Source organism: Ailuropoda melanoleuca, chromosome 13, assembly GCF_002007445.2.
Source record: "Ailuropoda melanoleuca isolate Jingjing chromosome 13, ASM200744v2, whole genome shotgun sequence".
Classification (NCBI taxonomy): Eukaryota; Metazoa; Chordata; class Mammalia; order Carnivora; family Ursidae; genus Ailuropoda; species Ailuropoda melanoleuca.
This window is the reverse complement of record NC_048230.1, coordinates 34,960,560-34,978,107: the sequence shown is the minus strand read 5'-3', so window position 1 is coordinate 34,978,107 and position 17,548 is coordinate 34,960,560. Positions and strand designations below refer to the sequence as shown.

Here is a 17,548-nt window from a genome sequence, read left to right as displayed (position 1 = left end):
ACAAAACAATAAGGGAAAATGGGAATATAAACACAGATATAAACATAAATTTTAGGTTTTAATGGCAAGCCCTCCCTCACCTCAAAATCCCTTTGAAATGCATAGAATACCTAAAATAAAGGTTTTTCTAGACTAACTTAAAACCAAGAACTGGGTTTAAGGAAAACACACACACACATACACGCACATAAACACACGCACACCCGAGTACACACCAGTGATATTTTTATATATTCTTGTGTTTATGAGCAGGGAATTTTTCTTCAGAAATACTTTCCAGAGGACTACATTTCTAAAAATCTGATTTCTGGTTCTTAAAATTTCCAAAGCAATGTTTCTTTCATCGTCAATGATTTGTACTAACTGCAATGGAACTCTGAAATAAAGACAAATATGACTTGAAACGTGTGACTACCATAAATAAAAAAATCTCTGCAGTTGTTTGGCACCCTTCCTTTTAAAAAGTATGAAGCAACAGGAAGGTCACTCATTATTTGGGGCTACCTCCCTTTTCTTGCCATCCAAAGAGGGCATTGGGTAAGACCTCTTCCAGCTCTGGTATTCCAATATTCATTGGGCTTGTCACAATGACAGCCTGTGGCCCAGCTAAGAATGACAGTATTCAAGTTTACAAAGTTGTAGGAAAACAAACTATGAAGAATATCCAACAGGGACCACTGGGGCCCAGGTAGCCTGAAATATGTACCAGCTGGCCTTTGCAAAAAAAAAATGTTTGCTGAACTCCAGTGTTGTACTAACCTTGCATTATATACCACTACCTAATAGAAGGGGGTCATGCCATTTTTCCAGAATGAGAAAAATGGAACCCAGAAAAGCTCGGATTTGCTAAACCCAGACATCCCAACAGAGCTGAAAATAAAACTCAGGCCACTTGAATCTCAGTCTTGAACTAAAAAGAAAGTGATATAGGCTGAACTGAGTGCAATGCTTTACCTACATCTCATTTAATTCTTTAAACACATGCACACTCTCTCTTTTATGAGTACCATTAGTCCCATGGAGTAATGGGAGAGGAAAAACCTTTTGGCTCAGAGTTTAACTAACTTGCTCCCAAGTGGTAAGGCCATGATTTCAGTCCAAGTATGGTTGAATCCAAGGAACCTACTCCCAACACCCAGGCCCCCTCTAGTAAAAATGATCAATCCACCCAAGCTCGAGGCCTTTGGGCTCATCAAGTCTGCCAAAAGCATCAAATGATGGGGCCGAGGCCGACAGTTCGTATTAGGTACGTTGACACTGTGTTCTGTCCAAGGCTGGGCATATTAGTTTGTCTGGGGCACTGAGTCTCTGCAGGAGGTTAAACTGTGGGTGTATGTTCTCTGTTGCTTATTCAATATTTTAGTCCTCTGGGGAAAGAAACAGGCTTATTACAAAATTCCTTCCCTGGAAGGTCAAAGGTACTCCAAAGGCCACCCAGTATTAGATTTTTTTTTTTTTTGAGAGCGAGTGCACTCAAGCGGGGAGGAAGCAGAGGGAGAGAGAACCTTGAGTGGGCTCCATGCAGAGTGGACCCTGAGATCATGACCTAAGCAAGGCGCCCCTAGTATTCGCTTTTATATGAACAACCAGTTTGGGTTTATTATAATAATTATTTATTTGTAATTCTAAGTAATAAGTAATCAGTTTACTGGCTAGTAGGACAATTACTGTTCATCTATTCGACAATATTTATTAAGCATCTACGTGGGCCAGCGACTGTGCCACACGCTTTATATAAAATATCTTCTTTAATTGACACAACTCTACCTTGATGTGAAGAGCTGACAAAGAAAAAGACTAAATAATTTAAAGTCATTCAAGATGTGGCAAAATTAGAACCCTGAGCCTCACAATGACATCTTCTCAAAGGCAGAAGGAAAAGATCCCGCCTGTTGCTTTACTAGCCTCAGACTGTTTGACCACACTCTCTACCAGTCTGACGGGTGGCTAAGAGTATATACTTGAAAGTCAGAGAGCCCTGACTCCATATGCCCGCTCTTCCACTAAATAATAATCATCATGAATAATGATTAAGTAGATTAGTAATAAGAATGGCAACAACACTTGGAGCAACCTTCTCTGAGAACTTACAATGGAACAGGCACTTGCCTAGACACTTAATATGGATGATGACACTTCCTCCTCACAGAAACCACATCATTTATTCCCATTTTTCAGAAGGGGAAACTAAGGCGTCGTAGGATTAGGGAACTCACCTGAGGTAGTCCGCTAGTGAAGTTTAGATCCCAAATGCAAAGCTAGGCATTCCAGCGGGAGCCCAAACTCTTACCCATGAAGTGATGCTGGGCTGTTCTGAGCACCTGACCTTGGACAGGTCTGTTTCCTCACTTATAAAGTAAGGCCTCCTAAGCTTCTTGGGAGGGTTAACTGGAATAATACTCAACTAGCATAGAGTCAATTCAGAATGAGCTGGTGCCAATCAAGCGTGGGGACGGCTCCGAAACCTGAGCCAAAGACACGTTGGCATCAGTTACTCAGAGAAAGAGCTCAAGCAGAGGGACCACACACACAGAGCTGGGAAGAATGGAGCTCTGTCCCAGGATATTTATTTTTGTGTAGTACAGCAGAAGAAGGCAGGGTATAAATGGTACGTGTCACCAAGCCAACCCCCCAAAATTGCCAAGAAAAACACAAAATGTGGAAGCTACTTCTTCAAGACTACGAATATAAGCAACTGTATTAAAATGCGACGACTAATAATGAGGCTCTCCGTGAGCTGAAGTGGTCTAGTCTACAACAATAAAGTGATGCTCTTGGCTTTACGCAGCGAAAAGAAAATCAAATTCAAAGTTTATTCTACCACATAAGGGAAAGACACACAGAAACTAGGTTTTTCATTGCACAGGTGTTTACTCATTTATTTATACGAAGGTAGGATTTATTGTGGCTTTCAGAAAATTCATAAAATACAGAAAATTAATATAAGTTAGAAGAAAATGAGGGAGGGGCGCCTGGGTGGCACAGCGGTTAAGCGTCTGCCTTCAGCTCAGGGCGTGATCCCGGCGTTATGGGATCGAGCCCCACATCAGGCTCCTCAGCTATGAGCCTGCTTCTTCCTCTCCCACTCCCCCTGCTTGTGTTCCCTCTNTTAACAATTTAAAGGAAAGGAATGTAAGACAAGCGGGAGGGTGACATAGGAATGTACCCCAAAATCAGGGTGCCTCGGTGGCTCAGTCNTTAAAAAAAAAATCTTTAAGAAGAAAATGAGGGTTAACAATTTAAAGGGAAGGAATGTAAGACAAGCGGGAGGGTGACATAGGAATGTACCCCAAAATCAGGGTGCCTCGGTGGCTCAGTCAGTTGAGCGTCTGACTCTTGATTCTGGCTCAGGTCTTGAGCTCAGGGTGGTGGAATCTAGCCCCCAGTCAGGGTCTGTGCTCAGCAGGAAGTCTGCTTACGTTTCTCTCCCTCTCTCTCTGCCCCTCCCCCCTCTTGCACGTGAGCTCTCTAAATACATACATACACATACGTACATAAATAAAATGTTTTTAAAAATCAATAATATTGATAAACCTCCAGCAAGACTGACACAGATTACTAGACAACAAGCACAGATTACCAGTCTCAGAAAAAAATGGGATATCACAACATGTCCTACAGCCATTCAAAGAATAATCAGGCAATACTATAAGCAATGTTACTCTTATAAATTCAACAACTTAGAAGAAATGGACCAATTCCTTGAAAACCAGCAACTACCCAAACTTGAAAAAATAGGTCATCTTAATAGTCCTATAACTATTACAGAGATTGATTTTGTATTTTAAAATCCCCAGGGGAAAAAAAAATAACTATATTGGCTCATTTTGTTTCACTGGAGAATTTAAGCAAACTTTTTTTTAAAAGAATTAATACAGATTATATGTGTCTAACAGAAAAAAAACAGAAGAAACTCTTATCAATTCATTTTATGAGGCCAATATTACTTTAATGTCAAAACCAGAAAATAACAGCACACACCAAAAAAGAAAGAAAGAAAGAAAGAAAGAAAGAAAGAAAGAAAGAAAGAACGAACTCAAAACAATCTACTACAGACCAACATCTCTCATGAACTTAGACCCAAAAATCCTCAACAAAATTTCAACAGATTGAATGCAGCAGTGTGTGTGAGTGTGTGAGTGTGTGTGTGTGTGTGTGTGTATACCACAACCAAGTGGAATTTGTTTTGGGTATGCAGAGCTAGTTTAATATTTAAAAATCAATCACAATGTAATCCATATCAATAGTACAAAGAAGAAAAATCTATGATTGTGTCAAGTGATGCACAAGAAAGCACTTAACAAAATTCAACACACATTAACAATAAAAAGCCTCAGGACCCCACGACTAGAGAGGAACTTTTCCAAGCCCCAATCTACAAAACCCTAACATCATGCTTAATGGTAAAAGACTGAATGCTTTCCCTCTAACAACAAAGCAAGGTTGCTTGTTCTCACAAATCTTATCTGACATGGTACTGGACGTTCTTGCCACTGAAATAAAGCAAAATAATAATAATGAAAGTTTTTAAAAATACAGTTTGAAAAGGAAAAAAGAAAATTATCTCTATTTGCAGGCAGCATGATTGTCTACATAGAGAGCTCTACAGAATTTACAAACACACACACACACACACACACACACAAGAGCCTACAAAAATGCTCCTGGAACTACTAAGTGAATTCAGTATGTCACAGGATACAAGAGCAATACAAAAAAATCTATTGCATTTCTATATACTGACCCTTAACAGGTGGAAACCAAAATTTAAAATGGAGTATCATTTAGTTGCTCCCCACAAAATGAAATGCTTAGGTATAAATCTTAACAAACCCTACTGCAGAGTCTGTATGATAAAAACTATAAAATACTGATGAAAGACATCAAAGAAAATCTAAAGACTTGCAGAAATCTACCAAGTTCACGGATTAAGAGACTCAGTGTAGTCAAGATGTCAATTCTCCCCAAACTAATCTATAGGTTACACGTAATTCCTACCAAAATCTCAGCAAGGTCCTTCGTAGACATAGACAAGCTGATTCTAAAACTAATATGGAAAGGAAAAAGCCATAAAATAGCCAAAATTATGTTGAAAAATAAGAACAAAGTGTGAAGCAATGGGTTCTTAAAATTGTCACCAAAAGCATGACCCATAAGAGGAAAAATTGTTAGATGGGATTTCATCAAAATAAAAGGATGAAGAGAAGAATTATAGACTGAGAAAAAATGTTTTTAAATCACATATCTGACAAACTCCTTGTCTCGAATATAGAAAGAACTCTCAAAACTCAACATTTAAAAAAGTAATCTAATTAGGAAGTAGGCAAAGACATGCACAGACATTTCACCACCAAAGATATATGTATGGAAAATAAACACCTAAAAATACTCAGCACCATTAGTCACTAGAAAAATAAAAGTGAGAACTGCAATGATGTATCATTATACATCTATCAGAATGGCTAATGGGGCACCTGGGTGGCTCAGTCAGTTAAGTGTCCAACTCTTAATTTCAGCTCAGGTCAGGATCTCAGGGTTGTGAGATCGAGCCCTGTGTCGGGCTCCATGCTCAGTGAGGAGTCTGCTCAAGATTCTCTCTCTCCCCCTCCCTCTGCCCCTCCCTCCAACTTGCACTTTCTCTCTCACACACACAAATAAATAAATCAACATTCAAAAAAAAAAAAGAGTGACTAAAATGGAAAATAGTGTTAATGTTGGCAGGGATGCAGAGAAACTGGATCACTCACAAATTGCTAATACAAATGTAAAATGGTACAACCTCTCTGGAAAATACCTTGGAAGTTATTTCAAAAATGGACTTACCGAATGACCCAGCAATTGCACTACTGGACATATGTGCCAGGGAAACAAAGACTTATTTTCATGAAGGAACTTGCTTTTGTCACAACAGCCCCAAACCAGAAACTACCCATATCTCCTTCAAAGGCTAAAGGGTTCAACAAACTGTGGTATAGCCGTACCATGGAACAGATTCAGCAATAACAAGGAAAGAACTACTGATACATGCAACAACTTAAATGAACCTCGAGGAAACTTTGCTGCATGGAAAAGCCAATCTCAAAGAGAAGATGCATGATTTGGTTGATGTAGCAATCATGAGACCACAAAATGGAAATGGGGAACAGATGAGTGGTTGCCAGAGATTAGGGCTGGGGGTAAGAGGTGGGCGTGGCTATGAGGGAACAACACCAGAGTCTAGTGGTGTTGATACAATTGAATGTGTTGATTACGGTGGTGGTTCCCTAAGGCTACGCATGTGATAAAATTGCACAGAGCTACACACACACACGCACACACACACACACGAGTACTTACAGTACTGGACAGATCTGAATAACTTCTATGGTTTGCACCAATGCCACTTTGTTTTGATATTGTGCTGCTGTTGTGTTAAGATGTGAACATGGAGGGAAGGACACAAACTAGGGGAAGGGTCCATGGGACTTCCCTGCACATTTCTTTGTCATCTCCTATGAATCTACCATAATTTCAAGTTGAAAATTTTTAAAAGTATATCACATGGAGTCCTATACAGATAGCCCAGGGAAGTAATCTATTTGAGTCTAAACTCTTGAGAAACCAATCAGAGAGGAAAGGTTATGAATTACACAGGTCATAGGTCCACAGGGGAAAAAACAACAGAAAGGATCGAAAACACCAACCTCGATAGCAGAAATGGGAAGGACCACCGGCTGCAGAGCCTCAGGAAACGACCAGTCTAAGGTGAGCTCGGCCCTCGAGCTACAGAGCAGAACCTGGAAGAGTGTACTTTCTGCTCTGTTCTTAGAGGTTCTTGAGTGGCACGTTGGTTCATACCACTGCAGGGAATGGCCAATGGCCTCAACAAAAGTCTTACAGTAGACACGATCATTTTTACTAGCACATTCCAACACCTGGAGGTGCACTTTCTGACAGGATGGACCGTGGTTAAGGTCAAAACCTTTAGAAAGGGAGGCACTTTTGTAGAGATGACCAATGGCCTTGAAAACTCAAGCTTCCATGGGGATGGCCTTTCCCTATACTTGCTCTGCCTCTCCAGAACTTCTGTTGTGAACTTTTTCCTTGTAATTTCCATTCCGGCCCAGCAGATGCTTTGTAAGGTAGTCATACCTCCAGCTGGATGGGAGGTACTCTCACCACCCCACGGAGAGAAAAAGAAATAAGAGGGAGGCTAAGGGAGAGGGCATCCTGCTTCACCAGGACTTGAGCTCACTTAGGGATTTGGGCCAAAGCCTCTGCTAATTACAAAAAAAAAAAAAAAAAGTTCCTTTACCTCATTTTGCCTTTTATTTATATGGGACAGGATTTAGGTGTCAGGATGCTGAGTCCTTACCAAATACCATCTTTCCATCTCAAACTCAAGTTTTATAGGAGTGGCTCTCCCAGGGATTTGCTTAATTGCTCAAGTCTATACGGAAAAGGCAAAAAATTCAGGTCCAGGGACCTTTCTGAACTTCATAGGACCCCATCTGCCAAACACATTTGTGACACTCAATTTTCTGCCAGCCGGTAATGTGAGACGCTGAGTTCAAAGTTACCCATTCAATATAGACTGACTGACTGACCTGATTATTTCAGGTCTCGGAACAGCGAGCACACAGCTCCCCCCTCCAAAGGGCTCTCCTTTCTCACAATGATTTCCATAGTCGAGGCATTGCTCCTCAGTCCAAAGAGGAACCCCTACTCCCTGGAAATCTGGAAAGTGAAGTGCGTGGATTAAGACGACGATCTTGCCAACTTACGTGGAACTGGGCTGAGGTTGTTCAAATGCTTCCTTTGGAATCTTAAGGCCAGGGTTTCGCTTCCTGCCTATGGGGAGAGACATAAGGATAAAGTTAAGGTCGAAATCACAACATGAGAGTGGGAACGGAGACACTGCAGCAGGGGCAAAGGGCTAGCCTGGGAACGTGTAGCTCTCATCTCCTCCTGCAGGACCCCACTTCCCACCCAGGAAGTCTGTGAGTGCCAAGCACCCAGGCACCAGGCAGAGCACAGCTCCCCACTTGCCGACTGTGCCCATGGATGACGTTCTGCCCCACTTAACGATGAAAATATCAGTGTAAGAACGCTGACTCTCTTCACCTGGGAAAGCTGCCCTTTCCTCCCTGCTGAGAGGTGGTCCTTCCGACTTCTTCCTTTTTTCTTGTACATAAGAATGGTAATGCCTAGTAGGTAGTGTCAGCTATAGATTTTTTCCTTTTTAATGTCAGTCCAATATAATCACCCTTATCTCAGGAACTTACAACTTTCTCATTTGATCTGTAAACAACTGATAGATTTAACTATGGAGGGAGAATAAACAATACCTTTCCACTCTTCTGCCCTGACCATTTTTCAACCACCTGCCATAAGCGGAGACACCTAAAAGACGGAGAGAGTAGTATTTACATTTACCCTGTTCCAAAAAGGAATAAGGTAACAGATGGGATCATGCAAGGAGGTTATCGCTTCTTTCGGGTGGGGATGTAACCCTTGTGTTCATCCTTGGACTGAAACTGCAGAGAGTTTGGCTCAGAAAATTTTTGTTGATGAATTAAAAAAGAACAGACTGATGGGGCACCTGGGTGGTTGGTTCAGTCGATTAAGCGTCCAACTCTTGATTTCAGCTCAGGGTTGTGTGATCCAGCCCTGCGTCGCTCTCCGGGCTGGGAGTGGAATCTGCTTAAGATTCTCTCCCTTCCTCACCCCATGCCCCTCCCCCTCTCTCGGGGCGGGGGGAGGGGGGGAACAGACTGAGAAATGCCAGCTCAGGAATCTTGAGCAGTGGTCTCTTAAGGGCCCAGGATTTTCCTCAGCTAAGGAGATCCTGGGTCTCTTCGTGCTTGGCAGGAAAAACCAATGCAGAGCCAGGTAGAATGCTGATGGTTCTTTTTTTTTCCTTCCCTCTATCTCATCACTGGGGTGCATTACAGCACTGACTCCAGCCTGGACAGCCTGGACCTCTCCCTGGACAAGGCCTGGGAGAGAGATTCTCAAGGTGCAAAGAGACTTAAGACGTCAAAGAATATAACCTCCTTGCAGGAAAATGACATCCGAAGACTTCAATGATTGCTCAATATCATAGAGCCAGTGACCCAATCCGAATCCAAATCCAGGTCTCCAACACCCACACTGGAGCTCATGCCCCTCTTCCACGATGGAACTCATTCCCCTCTTCCACAATGGAAGGAGTTCAGGGATGACCAGAGAGAGGGAGGCAAAGGGAGCATGCAATTATGAGCTTTTAAAAAACCAGCTTACATCTGGTACTTTCACTCAGGAGCTCCAGAGTCACTTTCCACCTGCTCCTCGATATCCTCAACTGTAAAGTGGGGAAACGATACTCATGCCTACCTCTCGGGGCTGGACAGGAGAGCCATGGGGTAGCACATATGAAAGAGCACAGACATACCTTACGTAGCTGTTAATTACAATCATTTAGAGAGGGAATCTGTAGTCTCATTAAAAAATAAGTCATTTAAGAAATTCATGCACGGGGTGCCTGGGTGGCACAGCGGTTAAGCGTCTGCCTTCGGCTCAGGGCGTGATCCCAGCGTTATGGGATCAAGCCCCACATCAGGCTCCTCTGCTATGAGCCTGCTTCTTACTCTCCCACTCCCCCTGCTTGTGTTCCCTCTCTCACTGGCTGTCTCTATCTCTGTCGAAAAAAAAAAGAAAAAAAAAAGAAATTCATGCGCAGGGGGCACCTGGGTGGCGCAATCGTTAAGCGTCTGCCTTCGGCTCAGGGCCTGATCCCAGCGTTCTGGGATCGAGCCCCACGTCAGGCTCCTCTGCTAAGAGCCTGCTTCTTCCTCCCCCACTCGCCCTGCTTGTGTTCCCTCTCTCGCTGGCTGTCTCTCTCTGTCAAATAAATAAATAAAATCTTAAAAAAAAAAAGAAAGAAATTCATGCACAGAACCGGTCAGTCCAAGATAATGTGTAATTGACTCTTTTCTTCTATCCCTTCAAAATCCAAAATCAGGATCAATTCTGCCAAGTTGTATAAAGCCAAGAAGAACTACGCTTGGCAGTGGCCGACGCAGAGAAAGCCTTTCAGGTCCACATTCACTGCCACAGGGCTTCTCAGTGCTCTCCTCCTTTGGGCTCATCTATGTGTTTTATAAGATTCAAAACTCACTATTTACTTTCCTCCACCCGGAGCTCAGACGTCTGCTTAGCACACGCTACCAAGTCAGTCAGTTACACGACACATAGAGTCCGTACAAATGGTAGATAATAGAGAGAGCCGTGTCATGTACCAGGAACAATGCTAAGGGCTGGATCTGATGGTGAAAATCCGAATAGATGTGTGGCCCAATTCCAACAATTCCTCTCCATGGGCCTCAGTCAAAGAGCTAGAAGATGCTATTTTAAATACCCTCATGAGGAATGCATGACAAATTCCACTTGTCCAGGTGACTACATCTCTACTCCGACACAGGTGACAGGTAATTCAGATAATCCCAGCAGATGCGACCCTGTCGTCCTCTCCGTTAAAACAAAATAAAAGTAAAGTATATTTTGCCTCTGAAAAAGGCTCCCCCCGTTGCCACGTAAGCAAACCAAAAGCAAAAGTCACTCCGAAATTCCTACACCTCTCTCTTCTTCAGTTTTAACTCAGCTCTTACAAGAGAGATGTCCAGAGAGAGAGCTATTTGTGGGGAAAACTGCCTTGGAAAATCAGAGCAATGAATTATTCTACCATAGCAATTGATGATTAGCAATTCATGATTATACTATAACTCCACAAATCATTAAAACGTCTATGCAAAGAAAGAGTGAGAGAGAGAGAGAGGCCCTTGGCACGGAGACTAAAGGAACAAATGACCAAAATAAAAATACAGTCTTCAAGGTGTGAGAAAGGAAGGCTCCTGCTTCTCTTCTGACAGCAACGAGAAAAATACTGGCCAGAGACACAGAACCTGGTTGAATGACACAGTTAGAATACACCGTCTTCATTTAAAGTGCATCAAATCAAACAAAAATCGCAGACACACGCACCAAAATTCCATAATTCACTTACGTGCCCATCCCTGAAAGAGGAGCCCAGTAAGAGGCCAGGGGTGACTCTGATGAGGTTTTCAAGGCTGCAAGCAAGGCTCACAGAAGAACACCACACACAGGGCATTCTTTGCTCCGCTCTGAAGACCGCACTTCGGCAGAGAGAAGCAGCACTGAATAGACTCCACCCTCCCAAGTGCGGGTTACAGCAAACCTCTCCGAGTCTATTGTTCCCAGCAAACCACAACTTCACAAAGAAACAAGGAAAGTGGGTCCATTTGGACACTGAGGCGTGACATTCATCACTAACCAGACTTGGAAGAAAACACATCTATAAAGTAATTCTGGACAGTGCTGCCTTTTCCAGCCTTTCCATAAATGCCTCTTTCATGTCTTAAAAGAAAGAAAAACAATATGTGGTCAGTGTTCCAGCTGTGTTTATGTCAAAGCAATCTGTTCCCCCAGCAAGGCTGCCAACACCTGATGCTAACATTTAACACCACGTAAAAAAAAAATAAAAAAATAAGCAGGGCAAGCAATGTAAATAACACAACCACGTGCCCAAGTATGTGAAATGGCCATTTCCCCTGAGAGTCTAAGGCAAACACAAAAAATATATCCGAACACAGGCTTCATGTTGGGTCCCATGCTAGTAACAACCTTCTCAGAAGGCGAGAATTCCCGTGTGCTCCTGCAGACCTCGGCCAGCTCTGCTCTCGTGCGGGTGCGCTCTGCGGAGGGTAAGCCTCGTTGGCAGGAGCGAGCATCTGCAGGGCTCTGTTACACGAGCCCCGCGCCCCACCCATGCTTGTTTCCTCTGAAAATGCAGCCCCGCCACACACATATATTTGCAAAATTCATCTTAAACCAAAGCTGGGTCATTATAATCCTGGCCGGGAGCAAAATGGCACCGGAAAATCAAAACCTTGCCAAGAGTTGGCAAACATGGCCCAGGCCGCAGAAATGTTCGCTAGCGTTGACCATGCCGAAAATGATGGGGTACACAAGACCTCTTGCTCAGTACCCACGCAGACAGGCGATGTACAAAGAGCGTCTCTCATGTGCCTTATTACATAAAACAGAAGACGGCACTGCTGTGCCAACCCAAACGGCAAGAGAACCCCACAGGGTCAAGAAGGTGGCATCATGAGGATATGCTGACGCCTAACTATTGGTCAGCTTGGCCAAGAGCTTGGGGGGAGGGGCATGATGATAAGGGTTTATGATTATTGACACAGCTTTACAAAAGGATGGCATTGCTTCCAGGGCCAAACGTATTTTCAAAATCTGTTTCCCAATGTGAATGGGATTTCCAGCCAAGTCACTGGCAACCTGGAGGCCTTGGCTGCCCTCTCCTTAATACTCGCATCTAGGCTGAAGTCCCAGGGGTAGCTGGCACCGAAATCAGGAGAGGAGTGTCATTAGACTTTATTAAATGGCGACGATCAGATGCAAAGCAACTCACGGAGCAGGGCCAAGGGACGGGAGTGCAGGGAGGAAGCTGGCTTCGCCACAGCGATGGGACACAGATGCTCCCGTTCCCCCAAACCACTGGATCTCGCCCACCACTGAGACTCCAGCCAGCATGCCAACGTTCTGCAGAATTACATAAGATTTAGAGAAAGAAAGCTGACGAGCTCATGTTAAAATGTGCAGTCGTTTTGATTTCAAGGAGAGAGATGGATGACCTGGAACCTTGCCTTTGTCTTTGTCTTGCCTCTGCCTCGAAGGCTCGAGCCCCCTTCTGGACAGGAACCCAAACTTCCATATCCGGCCCTTTAATCACACACCCTGTAAAACCCAACCAGACCTTCCAGAACACTCCTTACGGGTCATGGTCCACACCTCCAGCTTTCACATTCCAGCTTCTCACACAGAATGTGAGCTCAGTGCACTTTACTGAGTCTCTGACATTTTAGTTTCAAATGCCCACTCTGTCTCTGTTGGTGGGGATGCAAAAAGGTGCAGCCACTGTGGGAGACGGTATGAAAGTTCCTCAAAAACCTAAAAATAAAACTACCCTACGATCCAGTAATTTGCACTACGGGTATTTCCCTAAAGAATACGAAAACACCCATTCGAAAGGATACACGCACCCCTGTGTTTATCACAGCATTATTTACAATAGCCAAATTATGGAAGCAGCCCAAGTGTCTATCAGCAGATAAAAGGATAAAGAAGATGTGGCTTCTAAATACACACAATGGAATATGATTCACCCATACAAAAGAATGAAATCTTGCCCTTTGTAACAACGTAGATGGAGCTAGAGAGTATAATGCTAAGTGAAGTAAGTCGGAGATTTCCCTCATTTGTGGAATGTAAGAAACAAAACAAATGAACAAAGGGGAAAATAAGAGAGAGAGAGGCACAAACCAAGAAACAGATTCTTAACTAAGAAGAACAACCTGATGGTCACCGCAAGGAAGGTGGGTCGGCAGACGGGAGAAATAGGTGATGGGGATGAAAGAGGGCACCTGTCGTGATGAGCTCCGGGTAATGTATAAAATTGTCGAATCACAGCATTGCACACTTGAAACTAATATGACACTGTACGTTAACTATACTGGAATTAAAACTTTAAAACTCAGTAAGTAAAAAAACTAATCGCTTACGCCATTTTTAAAAAAATGTCCAATCTGTGTCAAACGGATCTTCACAACCGCCTTCCATTTACATTCCTCATACCGTGTCTCATAATCCCACATGACTTTATGGTTGCCTTTCTATGTTTACTTCTGCATTGATGATTTGTCTAGTATCTATCTTCCCAACGTAAGTTCCATTACGGCATCGATTCTGCTCAGTGCCTGCATGTCCTAAATAGTTATTGACTGAGTATTTGTTCTTTTCTCAACTGTTTTGAACATTCGTATTGAGCCCTTCAAAAAAGAAAGAAAGAAAGAAAGAAAGAAAAGAAAGAAAAGAAAAGGAAAGGAAAGAAAAAAGAGAAGAAGAGAAGAGAAGAGGAAAGAAAAGAAAAAAAGAAAAGAAAAGAAAAGGAAAGAAAAGAAAAGAAAAGAAAAGAAAAGAAAAGAAAAGAAAAGAAAANGAAAGAAAGAAAGAAAGAAAGAAAGAAAGAAAGAAAGAAAGAAAAGAAAGAAAAGAAAAGGAAAGAAAAAAGAAGAGAAGAAGAGAAAAGAAGAGGAAAGAAAAGAAAAGAAAAGAAAAGAAAAGAAAAGAAAAGAAAAGAAAAGAAAAGAAAAGAAAAGAAAAGAAAAGAAACAGACTAGAGTAGAAATAGCATGAACTTAACCACCAATAGACCTCATTTTAAGTTCTAGCTGTGGCCCTTATTAACACGGGGAGCTTGAAAACATTTCTTTCTTTTTTTTTTTTTAAGTTTTTATTTATTCGACAGAGATAGAGACAGCCAGCGACAGAGGGGGCACAGGCAGGGGGAGCGGGAGAGGAAGAAGCAGGCCCACAGCAGAGGAGCCCGATGTGGGGCTCGATCCCACAACGCCGGGATCACGCCCTGAGCCGAAGGCAGACGCTTAACCGCTGTGCCACCCAGGCGCCCCTTGAAAACGTTTCTTAAACCCAGTTTCCGCACCTGCTGATGAGAGGAGAAACCTGGGTCACTGAGAGGCTCATGTGGCGTATGTGTGAAGACATCTAACAGGATCTCACATATAATAAGTGCTCAATACATACTAGTTTCTTTTCTCCCTTCCATGTTTGTGCTTCTATTTTTTAAAATAAGAGCTAAATAGAATGTTCCCTGTATGGGCAGCTTGTTTCTTCAGATGTCCTCCTCTGTTCTTCCTCTCTTATGTTATTTATGTTAAAATTACATTTTTCAAACATCTCATCAATTTGGAAGCATATTCTCTTGCTTCCCACTGACCACGGGAACAATTTCAGCTTCCCAGACTCAAGATCTCTGGGAGGGAGGTCTCCGAATCCCTATCTTTCGTTATAAAGGGCTTCTTTTTTTTTTTTTTAGAGCAGTTTTTAGTTCACAGCAAAATTGAAGGGAAGGTACAGAGATTTCCCCTATTCCCCCGGCCCCCACACATGCATAGCCTCCCCATTATCAACATCCCCCACCAGAGTGGTGCACTGGTTACAACTGATGAATTTACGGATGCAAAATGACCACCCCAAAGCCCATAGTTTACAATGGGCTTCACTCCCAGTGTTGTACATTCTATGGGTTTGGACAAACGTATACTGACATATATGACATATACTGACATATACAGACATGCGTGGGTATCATTATAGCCTCACACGGAGCATTTTCACTGCCCTAACCCCCTCTGTGCTCTGCGTATTCATCCCTCCCTCTCCTCAACCCCTAGCAACCACTCATAGCTTTTTACCGTCTCCATAGTTTTGCCTTTTCCCCAACGTCATATAATTGGAATCATACCAACTGGCTTCTTTCACTTAGTGATATTCCTTTAAGGTTCGTCCATGTCTTTTCACAGCTTAATAGCAAATTTCTTTTTAGCATTGAGTAATATTCCATTGTCTGAATGTGCCACAGTTCATTCATCCGTTCATCTCCTGACAGGCATCCTGTTGCTTCCAAGTTTTGGCAACTATGAATAAAGCTCCTATAAACATCTGTGTGCAGGCAAAGTAACGTGTCTCCCTTTGCACCACTTCTTTCTTTATGACGACAAGGTCACTTTCCGCCCAGTTCCTGGTGCTTCCTCCCTCCCCCATCACCAATCAGTTCTTTGTGGCTGGGAGGAAATTCCAAATGAGGCCCCCCACTGGGCTATCTCTATCTTTGAGCGGAGACTGTTAATAATTCACCAAAGTAGACACTGCAAGGGATCAGAAAAACCAGTTCCTGTAATATCAGAGTATATGTAACACACGACAAATACCACATCATGAACACACAGGAGGTTCAAAGCAGAAGAGGGAAAAGAACAAAAGAACGATCTCACAGGAGAAGTGGTATTTTAGGTGGTCCTTTGATCACTGGTAGAAGTTAAGGGTACATGAGGATTGATTGGGCTCTTAGGTCTTCTTTTTCCATATTTAAATGTTTCCATTATAAATTTTTTTTAAATAAGGGGTAGGATTTTGACAACCAGAAAATGGAAATACAACAGTGAGATTCCAAGCAGAGTAAGGATGAGCTCCCAGTGGTGGTGAGAAGGCACTGTCGTATATTCAAAGAAATTGTGAATTGTCTACTTTAGACAAAGTGAAGGATGGTGGTAGAGAGAAAGCTGAAAGCATAGGTTAGAGCCAAAGACTGAAGGATCAAAACTTTAAATTTTTAAATAACTTCATAATAATCTTTATAATTTCAGATTTAAGAAGAGGAGTCCTCTGTGCTGTTCCGTTGAGGAGGTCATGAGGAGGTCATGTCTGCACTTCAAAAAAAATCATGTAACGAGATGAATCTAATATCTGCAAAATATTCTGAAAGTGTGGACACACACACACACACACCCCCATACATACACACCTTGGCATTTTAAGCTTCCAGGTGTTTGCTCATGTTTTCCCTGGAACTCTGTTATCACCTGTCTCTACTGGTCAACTGTAACACTCAGCTCAAGCACGTTCTCCTCCAGAGAGCCTTCCATAAAAACACACAGAATAAATGTTCCCCATCTGTGTGGTCGCAGTAGTCTGGACATATCTTTAATGGCTCCCTTCCTCAACTGATTGACCGAACCCATCTGCTCCCCCATGCCTTGTGCTGGACTGCGACCTCTTCAAAGCCATCCCCCATGTCCCATCCACGCACCTGGCAAGCGCTACACGCAAGAAGTTAAGAGGCAGCGACCACAGCCATCTGACTGATAGATATGCTGCTTAAACTTCATGGAAGCAAAACCGTAGGCTCTGGGAATTTACTGGATTAGAGGGCAGAAGATCAGAAGATAAGCAGTAATAGTAGTAGCAATAGTAGTGGTGGTCACAGTAATAGCAGTAGTAATTTGGCTTTTCGTCACCTACATGAAATTAAGTGAAAGAGGAAAGTCAGGCCAATTGGGGTGGGCGGTGGGGAGAAGGCAGATAAGGAGTTCCAATGCAGACATGTGAAATAGATGTGGGGGCACCTGTGACAGATTTCAGGCAGAGGAATGGAGCTAAAGGTAGAGGTGGGGGAGGAGGAAATACGCAGACCTGGGGGTGACAGAGACTTGAATGAGAGGCAGGGAAACAAAAAGAGCAAGAGAAGGGAAAGCAGTCAAGGCAAGAACATTCTGACGGAATGAGACCTGAATGAACAATCAGCGAAACACACAAGGAATTGCTGGACGTGTCAAAGAGAAATCAGCCGGTGTGTTCCATCAACTCATCCTGAGATGGTCCTGTTTTCAAGAATGAAAACACTCTGCTGACAGATGCTTACAGCCTCATGGGTTCGAAGCTCTTTTTCTTTTTCTTTTTTTTTTAGACCAGGTCGAGCTGAACTGAACTCTGTTTTGTCATGTTAACAATTTGATGCTGACTAAGTGTTCTTGAAAGAACCTAAAAGCAAATCACAGCCAGTCCCCCTTACTTGTGGTCTGGGCCCAGAGTGAAGGTAGGAGGCGGGCAGTGGTTAGGTGGGGAATCCCCACTG

At 43.0% G+C, this 17,548-nt stretch overlaps 1 protein-coding gene across 3 annotated transcripts in view; it reads right to left on the bottom strand.

Moving 5' to 3' along the window:
* MAP2K6 (mitogen-activated protein kinase kinase 6) overlaps positions 1-17,548 on the bottom strand; it is a 104,488-nt gene that overhangs the window by 24,431 nt on the left and 62,509 nt on the right. Inside the window, exons 1-2 of one of the 3 annotated variants that reach the window (XM_034640117.1) lie at positions 15,380-15,645; positions 7,764-7,830 (exon numbers count right to left, since the gene is read on the bottom strand). Coding sequence is in view for 1 of the 3 variants with exons in the window: in XM_002924218.4 (XP_002924264.2) it covers positions 7,764-7,830 (67 nt within the window). In the remaining 2 variants the exon portion in view is untranslated. Of the gene's footprint in view, positions 1-7,763; positions 7,831-11,023; positions 11,142-15,379; positions 15,646-17,548 lie in introns of those variants that run through there. The other 2 variants (XM_019804844.2, XM_002924218.4) reach the window with 2 other exon arrangements.